The following is a 12330-nucleotide window of genomic DNA, read 5'->3' as shown; positions in this document are numbered from 1 at the left end:
CATGTGCCACTAAAACATGTTGCTGCATTCACCATTTGTTGGTATATTCCTGAGTCCTCCTGGGTGATCCATCAAGTAGAGTCCTCATCTCCAGAAGATACCTCCTCATCTGCTGTCACCATGAGGTATGTGGTCAACCAACATAAGCTGCCAACCCAGCCAGATTCTCAGTGAAGGGAACATGGTAAGCAGGGTCTCACTCAGAAAATCAAGCAATATGGCCAAACACTCTGAGCTGGCACTCTTGAATCATGCAAGTTACAAGACACAACTCTGATGAGTAGAGGCGTTGGTTGGATACAAAATCTGACCAATGGCTATCTATAATCCTGTAAAGTGTTGTTGCAAGTAATGACATTATTTTGCATAATTAGTAAAGCTTAAAAATGAATTCAAAATCTGTTTACTGTCCTGAATTCCAATCCATTCTGGTGGTGACATGATGAAGAGAGATACCAAACTGAAGATGAAAAATACTCTGCAGAGGAAGAGATGTAGAAGCTGTGACCAAAAATTAACCAGTTCTTGAATGGGGTGAGAATGAAAATGTGATTTAGCCTAGAGTGCAGGTGATGGAGTTGTTTAAGGCTGTAAATTTTGGGATTTTAATGACATAATTGATTATATAACATTTTGGTAACAACCTCAATTGAACAATATTATAGACTGTAAAACATCATATTTAAATAACAACATGCTATCTATATATATAAGTAATGCTGGAAATGTGAACTGGAAATAGCTTAGAAATGAATAAACAGCACACTTAATTCTAAATACAGTTATATATTTACACTGAAGCTTTGAAATAAGATTGATAGTAAAATGTTTGTTTACTTGTTTGTCAATGCAAATGTTTGTACATTTTTCAGCTGAACAAAATTCCAGATATTTGACCTTCAATATGCCACATGTAATAATAATGATAGCATATGACTAATGTCATTCTTACTATTTATCATTTAACAAGTAAACATAAACCTCATAGTCTCTCTCTCTCTTAACCACTATAGTTCTCTTCCCCCATATTTCTAACAGCTGGAGAATCTTATCATTGTTCCATTTAGGCTGGAATGCCCTACCTCTAAGACTCTCATTTTAACTCACCCTGATATTGTTTTTCTTTTTGGCTCCACTTCAGTAATGATTCAGTAAGATTTCTCATTCAAAGTATTCTAGTTATAACCATTATTCTTTTATTCTTTTATTCTTTTACTTGTTTCAGTCATTAGACTGCGGCCATACTGGGGTACTGTGTTGAATTTTTTAGTTGAATGAATTGGCCCCAGTATTTATTTTTTTAAACCTGGTATTTATTCAATCGGTCTCTTTTTCCAAACTGTTAAGCTATGGGGATGCAACACACCAACACTGGTTGTCAAGCGGTGGGGAGGGGATAAACACACACACACACACACACACATATGTATCATCATCATCATCATCATCATCATCATCATCATCATCATCATCATTTAGTGTCAGTTTCATGAGACATTATGACAATTTATTGAATATGCACACTTTGAAATTGTTACTGTATAACATTTCAAATAAAGTTACTTTGAAGGTAGTTTATTGTTGATTAAAACCTTAACTCCAAGATTTCATACTGAAATCTTAAAACACTAAACTCATGCATCTTTTTATGAACTTAAACAGTGGATGCTGGACCTGCTCCGAATATCAGTCAAAACACTTCTGAATTACATCTGACCATCTTAAAAAGTGAAAGCTCTTTTGGATAATGTAGTCTTAGATACACTATACTCCTCCAAAAGACAGGCTGGTTAGGGTTGGTACACCTTTGATCATTGGATGAGTTCAGTCAAGGTTCCATAGTGTATCTTCTTTAACTGTTGACAGATTTGATAAAGTTTAACAAACTCCTTTGTTACTTAAAATATTACTGAAAAATAGCTGTGTGATTACATCTGATAAAAACCTCCTTAAATATACTCGTTTTGTTTGAGCAATGGATATACACAGATTCCATTCCTTTATGTCATCTTGCAAAACACTCAAAGACTGATTCTTCCTGGATTATCTGTTATTCCACCAGGTTTAATATTCATAATAGTAACTTTGTACTATATCAGAAGAAATGTACCTTCTTATTTATGATGGTGGATAATACAAGTTATTAACTTATTTTTCTTAATTTTGGGTGCATCAGGGGGCGAAGAGTATAACTCATTAATTTTATTGTAATTTATTGATTTTTATTTTTCTTGATTTTATTTGTTGTTTTTCTTTTTTCTTTTATACTTATCCATTCATTCTGTTTCCTCCATTAATAATCAGAATACAAAATATTGTAGGAGTCAGCTTAGAGGAGGAAATGGATCAGTTTCATTTGAATTTATTAAAATAGCTAAAATTACAACTAATTTTTGTAATTAAATTATTTTGATTTCTTCCTTCTTAAATAATATGTCTAAATTGCATCTGATGCTGCTGCTGCTGTTGCAGCTGACTTTTAAATTGGTGAAGGTTTGTATTCTTCATGAAATCATTTCAAAGATCGAAAGGGAAGTGGTTAACCCTTCTAAGCAAACAAGAACCAGAAAAACAAAAACAAAAAGATTATGACTGATTTATAGAACTTCTAATCTTTCTATGATATTTGTTAAAAAATCATATTTATTGTTTTTCGTTTGTTTTTTTTTTTTATAATTTTCTAATTGCCCTCTGCTTTTCTGCTGTCCTATTATGGAAAGGAGACCAAGTATCTTTGGCAAAGAAGTTCAATGAGTACAGATCGACCTGGCATAATTGTTACTAATAACAAAATGTTGGAAACAAGTTGAAATATATCAGAAAATAACAAACTCACAAATAATGGCACAAACTTACAAAACATTGGTCATTAGACTCTGGCCATGCTGGTGCACTGCTTTGAAAAATTTTAGTCAAACGATTGACCCCGGTACTTATTTTTTTCTAAGCCTGGTATTTATTTTTTCAAATTGCTAAGTCATGGAGGCATAAAACACACCAACACCAGTTGTCAAATGGTGCTGGTGGACAAACACACACACACACACACACACACACACACACACACACACACACACACACACACACATACACTCACATATATACAAGAGGCTGCTTTCAGTTTTTGTCTATCAAATCCTACCCATAAGGTTTTGGTCAGCCTGAGGCTATAGAAGAAAACACTGACTTGAGGTGCTACACAGTGGGTCTGAACTTGGAACCATGTGGTTGGGAAGCAAGCTACCTACCACACAGCCATGCCTGTGCCTATTTGTTTATTATTAAATGGAAAATGCTCCTAGAAAGATGAATGGAATGTTAACAAACTGTCATCTGCCTGTCAGTCATTTGCAATGAGTAGATGACATCAAAACCTCAGTGGTCATCTGCTTCCCTAGTGGCCAATCATGATAACACAAACCAGCCAGAAATACAGACTTCACATCCTTTATGGCAATTCTCTTCCCCAACAACTATACAGCTAACTTGAATGAACATAAAGTTGAGATATAGGACACCCTTAATATTGTTGCATCATCATCATCATCACCATCGTCATCATCATTACCATCATCATCATCATCACCATCATCATCATTTCTACAAAACAGTTTCATAAAATAAGAGTGTGTCTGATGCAAAAGTGCATCTTATATACTGATAAAAATGGCTAAGCCCTGTTTTAAACAACCGTCCAACCCATGCCAGCATGGAAAACAGACCTTAAAGGATGATGATGATGGTGATGACTCTGTAGCAAAACAGTGGAATTTCAATAAAATATTTTCACTGAAAAATAACTGAATGGTCAGTCTTGAAGTATTGAAAATATAATTCAAGGATGGAATCCTGCCAGAAATAGCAACCAAATTTCATTTAATGCACATACTACCACTTCAGAAATGTTTGGACACACTGGATGATATTTTCCTAAATGTACTTTGGTCATCCATAGCTTTCTACTTGGTCAGTGCTGACCTCGACTAAACAACAACTGCAATGACAATAGCAGAAGGCTTACGAAAGAAATTCTGCAGTGTCTGACATGCTAAAAATAGCTTCCAAATTCCCTCAAATCTTTCTCTACCATTATGGCATAATATAATCCTGGTTATGCAAAATGGAAGGACAGTGACAGCTTGAATGCCTTTGCTAACAAAGACAACAAATTTCAACTATATTTCTATCTTAGTACTTTATGAAACTTGGTAAACAAGGGACACTTTTGTGTGTGTGTGTGTGTGTAGGGGTGGGGACAGGTTATTATGGACTATTTTTTTCAGGAAAACATTTTTTCAATGACTGATTTAATGTGTTAAAATTTCATAGTAATTAAACATTAGTTACAAACTTTGACTGTATATTTAAAACTATTCTAAATATTTCTATTTCAAGCAGGAATATTTTTCAATTAGATTTATTGGATGATATTTAAAGAAAAAAAAAAATTCTGTTGGATTAAGAAACTGCAAAAACTAAACATATCCTCAAGATGAAGAATCTTGGTGTAATTCTTAGAATTTATCTCTAGCGGTCAAGTGTCCGTCATTGATGAAACCAAGGAAGGTTGAAATCACATGATCTGGTTGAGAGATGGTGGGGATTTATCTCTTCACTAGTGAGATATAAACAAAAAGAGTGTGTTTTAAACTAAAAACCAATCTGAGAGTATCTACCGTTTTCTAACAGAACAATTATGTTTAAGCAGGCATAAACATTGCCTCTATTAGAATTAATATAGAAGAAATTAAAACACTCAAAGCAGTGCTCCAGCATGGCCACACATCTAATGACTGAAACGAGTGAAAAATAAAAGATAAAAGACTGAAGTTATAGTGAAAGTTAATCTATTTCAACAAAATGGAATAGTTCTGAATGAGAATGGTTTTTCTTGAAGTTATCTGAAATAATAATAATAATAAAATTCATTAAAAAAAAGTTTGTTGTTTTAATAAATAAATCGAGGCTTTTTTTTTTGTTTTTCTTTTGTATATTTTATAATTCATTTCTAGCCTAGATTGACAACTATTTCCTCTGCTCCCCCTGTTTCTGACAAGGAAACCTGCCATATTTGACAGTGAACGGCATTCAGGTTGAAATTAAGCAGACAGTAGACAAATAAAACAGACACTAACTACAATCAAGCCTGCTTTTCTAAGACCAACTGTCAACCCTGTTTGGCTACAAAAAACAATCAAAACTGTCCCTACTGTCAACAGAGGAAACCAGCAGCAAGTCCTTGCATGCTAAACTAATTCATTATGTTCAATATACCCTCTGCACCCATCCTACTCCCCTAGCATCACCACCTCCTAAAACAAATTTTAGTTTTCCTAGCAAGTCAGTTAAACAGCTGGTGGGGGAAATTATGGAAAACTGGTTTTACTACTACTACTGCTACTGCTGCCGATGGTCAGAGGGTTGACTTCTCTCCTGGTGAAATGTTTTAGGAATTATAAACTTGGATACAAGAAGAAGCTGCAACAATAAAGAGTTCAATACTAAGCCGAGGTGGCAGGACTGAGTAACGAGTAGTCATTAAATGCCTGGAGTCAGGGGCAGCCATTTACCTTTTGATGCAATTTGGTGTGCAGAATATTGTAAGTCTATTGTATTTAAGATAGAAGGGTTTACACGCAAAGATTGCTAGTTCAAATACAATTTACAGTTTGAGGAGATTTGAGGAGAAAGTCACTTTGTTTGTGCAACTTCACCTATTTTATGGTGAGTTGTTGCAGCCATTTCCTCAATAGGTGTGTGAAGCCATAAGGAAGTTCCTAAATATACTAACAACATGACTAGATAAATAGTGAAAGAACGGTAGATGTATCCATTTATATAAGCAAAAGGCACATCATCTTTTAATAATTCCTGGGACTTTTAGTTCCCATCATAGAACAAAACTTCTGAATTCAATAATATTTTTCAAAGAAATATTCTTGCAATACAGATTTATTACCATTGTAAAAACCAAAAACTATTCCCCTTCAATGAAATCGAACATTTAACTGGGCATTTCTGAAAAATTACCAACAAAAAGAACAAAACTGTTGTGTGTTATTCAGGATGGGGTTGTCCTTCAAGATAAAATAGAAATATACAAATGTTAGCACAGCTAAGATACAAAAAATGGGGCTGCCACTGCATGTCACAACACCAACACTAAATACCTGGGTTACTGGGCACCAAGTAATTACTACACTTTAGCACTGCACATATCATAAGATATATTTAAACCCGTTTAAGACTAATCTATCAACAGATTAGTTAAAATTATTTGAACATATCTCTATAGTGACTTTAAATATTTATATAAACTAGCAGATCCTTGCCCACCACCTATCAGCCAATTTAGTGTTAGTGATTGGTCCTGTATCAGGACATGAGTATACATTGTCCCATTGTGGTTGTTATAACCTTGCAACATTGGTGTATGATGTACCTTCTAGGATGAGGGTTTAAACAAAAGCTTCCAGTAAAAAAAAAAAAGTAAATGATATCAGAAGATATTCAAAGAAGGAAGAATTGTTGAACTCTGTGTGTGTGTGTGATGCTCCAGCATGGTCAATGTCATGGTGACTAAAGCAAACTAAACATCTTCTGCTCTGCTTCATAATTTCACCAATGTTTTCAAATTGACTGTAAATTTTTTTAATGAAATTTTACATATCTTTTTGTGATGAAGAGAACAAGAGTCAACTGAGAATATGTGTGTGTACATGTATGTATAAGTGTGTGTGTGTGCGTGCATGCATGCGTGTGTGTGTGTGTGTGTATACATATGTGTGCATGTATGTCAGTATGTATGTATGCATTCACATATGGACTGACAGATGGCTGCATGGTTGATTAAGATTGTTAATATATATTTGTTGAAATATGTTTTTCATCAGACTCCAGCTGAAAATTGTTTTCCATCCACATAAATTAGCAACAGCTAAAAGTGTCATCATAAGAAGGAATCAGTAGACATCGGACAACAAAGGAAAGCGAGTATTTCAGTGACATGTCACTGTTAATTACAATAAAATGTATAAAGATGGAACAATTTTGTGAGGTGCATTGTTTTCCAAATTAGACAAATGGCATTTAGGTTGAGGACTGTCAGCTAATGAGACATTTGTAAATATTTCCACATTCCTTCAGTTTATTGCAGTGAACTTTGTCATTGATATCTAATAACAACCAGCCTGACAGAATGATTGAGAGAGTAAAATGGTTTTACCCATGATGCTCTTTGCCAGTTGCTTGTCAATGTGAGTTGAACTGGTAATAAATGAAGATGGTTCTCATTGGCTGTATGAATGATAACTGAAGGAACCCACAAATATTTAACTGAATATTTATTGCCAGCCATAAAGATATTGGTGCAAGTAATTTACAATGAACAACATAAGTATTTTCTGACTGGGAAAGAGACAGATTGCTCTGAAATTATAGAAAGCCATCTGTGTGGCCCCCATGTGGTTGGCCCCAAAATATATGAAGTCAGTGGCACAAATCCCCATGGCACCAGAGGTCCTTGCTTTCTGCCCCTTGGCCATCTGTACTCTAAGCTGTTTGCCAAACAGTTGTAATAGGGGACTGGAAACCAAATTCTAAAACATCTGAGTCAAAAAATGTCCCACCACAGCCTCGTGCTGAATGGTCAATTAACAGACCAATCACATGAGACAGTGGTGGTTCACTTGTGGTGTCTGATCAATTATCTTAGTGGTTGAAGTTTTGAATAACAGCTACAATACAACAATACAGTATTAGTGTTGGTGGCATAAAACTATTTGCCTCTTCAACAGTTAGACCACCTCCATTTCTCTTTAACCAGCTGTACCTCATACGTAGAACAAGCAAAGTTATAGGGAAACTAAACAGTGGGATTTCAAGACTATATTTTATAATCAACAACTCCAAGTCAATGGCTGTTTGCATATTTCATGATATTTTACATATCACTTCTGTTCATGAAACAAATAATGTCTTTCTTTCTTTCTCTAATGTTTCCGTGTGTAAAGACTTACAGATTGTTGTCTGACTTGTGTTTTATGTCACTGTTTTAATCACTAGTTACTCTCCAGTGATTTATTATTGATGTTAAGCCCCTTATTACTGTGATTATTTCATAATGTCTCTGCTGTAACATTAACACTACATCATGACACATCATGTTTTTTTTTGTATTTCAAAGAGAAAAAAGCAAATAAGTATTTTGGTATTTTTTGCATGATTTTTTCTTCTTTAAAAATAAAAGTTTGTCCTGTTTATAATGAGCCTGAGGTAAATGTTAGCAAAAAAATTACAATGAAGACGTGTGTATTGACTGAATAGAAATAGTAGCCAAATAGTCCTAGTATTATTACTACTAAAATAAAATCCTTGTGATAAAGAGCAATAAACTGGAGTATTTAGTAGTTGCTTTAATCAGTAATTAACTGTAAATAGAAGTAAATTATTAATTACACGAGCATTTTAATTAAGAAACTTAAACATATTTCATAGTTATGTGTATTTATTATTATTAATATATTTCCCATCAGCTTTATCTCTGTTGTATCATAATTTCCTCATGTTAGTAACCTTTCAGATTCGTCTCACATAAAGAACTTTGTATTATGATTCTGTTAATAATTAGAAGGTTACAGGCGTTAACAAAGAAACGCTAAGAAACATCATTGAGAAAAGATTAGTTACAATATTAATTAAATTATAAGAAAACTGAAAAATGATGTAGTTGGTTTCATTTGATATTTAAATTAAATATTTTATGATAATCAAAAGAGTAGTTTGTGAAAATTGGTAAATGCTGTCTAAGTCAATAGAACTGGGTAGAAGCATTTGATACACCAAAGTAATTGAAGAATTTAGTTTTGTTCAGTTTTGCTGTTTTTTATATTCTTTCATTTTCCCTCTGAAATAAAATAAAAAAATTTAAAAAAACAAAGAAACATAAAAGTTAAAATGCAATAACTAATCAGATCTAAATTACTTGTGATTTATGGAATATTTAAAATATATATGGAGTCAAATATCAATAACAAGACTTCTTTATAAACAAAGACATCCATTAAATGGAAATGACACCTGTCTCACCTGTCTCCCAATTTGGAGTTGTCATCATATTGATGCCATTCCCAATGGTGATAACTGCAGAAGAAACAAACGTAAGAGTTGCAGAGCCAAAAACATGCCAAGAGAATCTCATCACAACATGGATACTTGACAACTGAAATAGTTTGAACTCAATAGTTTGAACATTTCATTGTGCTGGCAGTTTTTAAAGTGAAACATGTAATTTGCAAAAGTTACCATTGACAATGCACACACAAGTATGCGCACGCACACGCACACGCACACACACACACACACACACACACACACACACACACACACACACACACACACACAGAGTATTATATAACTGCAATAACTTTGATTTGTTCCTTTCTGTTTCTTTTCTTTGTTCTTCAGAATCATTCTTTTACCAAAGTCGGAGTTTTTCTAGTTTCTGTCACTGGAACCAACCAATATGGAAGTCTTTCAAAGAACCTAAGTGTGGTGAGAATTTTTTTTCAAAATAAACATGGGAAGGGGAAAAATTAAATATTTTCTGTTTCGCTTGATTTGAAAACTTCTCCATGGATTCTTCTCATTTCTTCTTTGTTCTTTGACAAATAAAAAATAGATATTTAAAAAAAAAGAAAGATCTTTAGTTCTGCTTGAGTAGACCAATGTTGAAAAGAAGTTTAAAATGGTCACAGTTCCATTGTTGCTGATTTTGATGTCAAGAAAGACTGTTTAATATTTTTGTAACCCATTACTTGACAGTTGACAAATATGGTTGTCTTTACTGCAAGAATGAAGTAAATGATAAGAAGTGAAAACCTGTTTGATTAGCAGAATCCTTCAAGTGGCAAGTAAAATGCCTTGAGGTATTTCGTTGCAGTTCTTCACATTCTGAGACACTTCAGAGATCAATCCCATTTCTCATCTTTCTTGGATCAACAAACCAAGTCCCAGCCAAGTACTATATTGATTTAATCAGCTAAACCTACTCCTCAAGGCTTAATGACCTTGTAATTTTTAATTAACCATACCCCCACCACCACCAAGATATTTTCTCTCTGTTCTAATGTTACTCATCAATATTTTAAAAGTAGCATCACCAACTTAAATGTCTGGCAACAGTTACTTTTCTCCCTTTGCAATCTGAGTTCAAATCCCAGCCAGTTTAACTTTGCTTTCATGTTAATAACATGATGAACTGGATTCAATTCATCAAAAAAAAAAAAAGAAGAATTAGCTTATTCAATATTATATTGAATATTACTAACCCATGGTTATACTTTCGACTACAGATCTTTTCAAATTATTCTCAACTCCTATACAGTAAACTTGGTCTGTCTGTCTGTCTGTCTCTCCCCTTCTCAGTATTTTTTAATAGTCTCACTACCACTACCACTAATTGTTACTGATGATCTGTGTAGAGTAAGTTTGAGTTAATGGAAAAGTCTGAAAGCTTGTTACAATGAAAATGAAGGTGAGGTATTTATTTCCTCATGCAGTAATTGCAAAAAAAAGGGTTAGTTGCTTGTCTGTTTCCTAATAAAAGGCAACTATTATAGGGTACCAACCATATGAAAACTTTATGACTATTTGTGATGACTAGTTAATTATATCTTGTAGAATTAAGCACATTACCTTGAAACAAAGAAATACCTGCATCAGGTTTGAACCTGCAATCTCTGTGCTCCTCATTCAGTTTATCATTTTCATCTTGATTGCATAAATCTATAAATATAACGACTAACAACAATAAAATCCTGTATATTGCTAGTCTAAGAAAATGTAGGAATTATATGAAAATTATGTAACGGTTATCTTTTCAAGTGATAATTTTTGCTAAACTTGTAAATAGACTAAAATTTAGCTCATTTTATTGTAAAACATTTCATATGATCTTCTGTTTCCTTCATTTCAGATTGTTCAAAGTCAGTATTTGAAAGATCTTTCATTTAACCTGCCTCTTAATGCAAATAAGTTTTATCAAGTGAACGAACCGGTTCATTTTCTGGTATCGTTTTTTACTGCTACGCGAGAAGATACATTGTTACAGATCGATTTTGGTGATGGGAATAAGAAAATGTTTATTCTTGATGCCAACCATACTAGTCATACGAGTGACTGTCAAGCACCAGTCTTATTACGTAAAGATTATGGGGATGGTTGCTATCTTCAAGGAGAAGTCTGCTACACCTATTCAATACCAGGAAATTTTAAACCTCATGTTACTGCTAAAAACAACATCAGTTCCGTAAAAGCAACAATGGATCTAGAGTTAATTGTTTACGAAGAAATTAAATCTTCTGTCATTTTATCAAATATCTTTATTCCAAAATATAAAAATACTACCTTTTTCTTGAAATCACCAATATTATCAAAAAGTCATCCAATTAGGTGGGTGATTAGAACAAATGAACAAATTGTTCTTAACACAACAGCTTCATCATACTTACAGCACTCATTTCAAGATATAGGGCAACATAATGTATCTGCTACGTTCCACACACTGCAGCAAGACCAAGAAACAGTACAAAAAATCATATTTGTGAAAGAACGTATAACAAGTGTTACACTGCAGCCTGTTAGTAACTATTTTCTCGAGACGGGTCAAAGTGTGACCTTTTATGCTCATACTTCTGTTAGTACACCTGTGAACTTCTACTGGAACATTGGTGGAAAAACATATTCTCTTCAAAAGAATTTCACTTCAAGTCAAAGCCATGTGTTCAAAAATGCTGGAGAGTTTCACGTGTCTGTTAGCACCTATAATGAAGTCAGTAATGTCACTGCCACCCTGGCACAGAGAATTGTTGTCCAAGAACCCATAAAATTACTGGAACTTCTTACTGATGAAGTAGTGTCAGTTAATGTCCCTGTCTTACTCTGTGTACAAGTCATGTCTGGTTCGGATTTCAATCTACTCTGGAATTTGGGTAACTCCCTACAAAATTATGAACTTGTCAAAAAAAATGGCAGTTACGCTTGCATTGAACATATATTTAAGACAGTCGGATCTGTGAATATCAGTGTTGTGGCTTTCAACTACATTTCAAACATAACTGAAAGCTGGGAAGTCCTTGTGGAGGAACCACTGACATATTTCAGCATTGATATTCTCAGGCCAACACTTATTGGGATTCCAATAATGTTTGTCATGAGGACTACAGGTAACTTAAATACTTCCACATTTATGATTTGTTGCTTTTGTTAATATATATGCGTGTGTATGTGTATATATATATATATATATATATATATATATATATATATATA

General features: G+C 33.7%; 1 protein-coding gene across 1 annotated transcript in view; it reads left to right on the top strand.

The window, feature by feature from the left end:
* LOC106880231 (polycystic kidney disease protein 1-like 1) overlaps window positions 1-12330 on the top strand; it is a 246725-nt gene that overhangs the window by 86421 nt on the left and 147974 nt on the right. The window contains exons 7-8 of the mRNA XM_052970309.1: window positions 9466-9552; window positions 10976-12224. Coding sequence (XP_052826269.1) covers window positions 9466-9552; window positions 10976-12224 — 1336 coding nt within the window. The remainder of the gene's footprint in view (window positions 1-9465; window positions 9553-10975; window positions 12225-12330) is intronic.

This window comes from Octopus bimaculoides, chromosome 9, assembly GCF_001194135.2.
Source record: "Octopus bimaculoides isolate UCB-OBI-ISO-001 chromosome 9, ASM119413v2, whole genome shotgun sequence".
Taxonomy (NCBI): Eukaryota; Metazoa; Mollusca; class Cephalopoda; order Octopoda; family Octopodidae; genus Octopus; species Octopus bimaculoides.
This window is presented reverse-complemented; position numbering and strand designations above follow the sequence as displayed.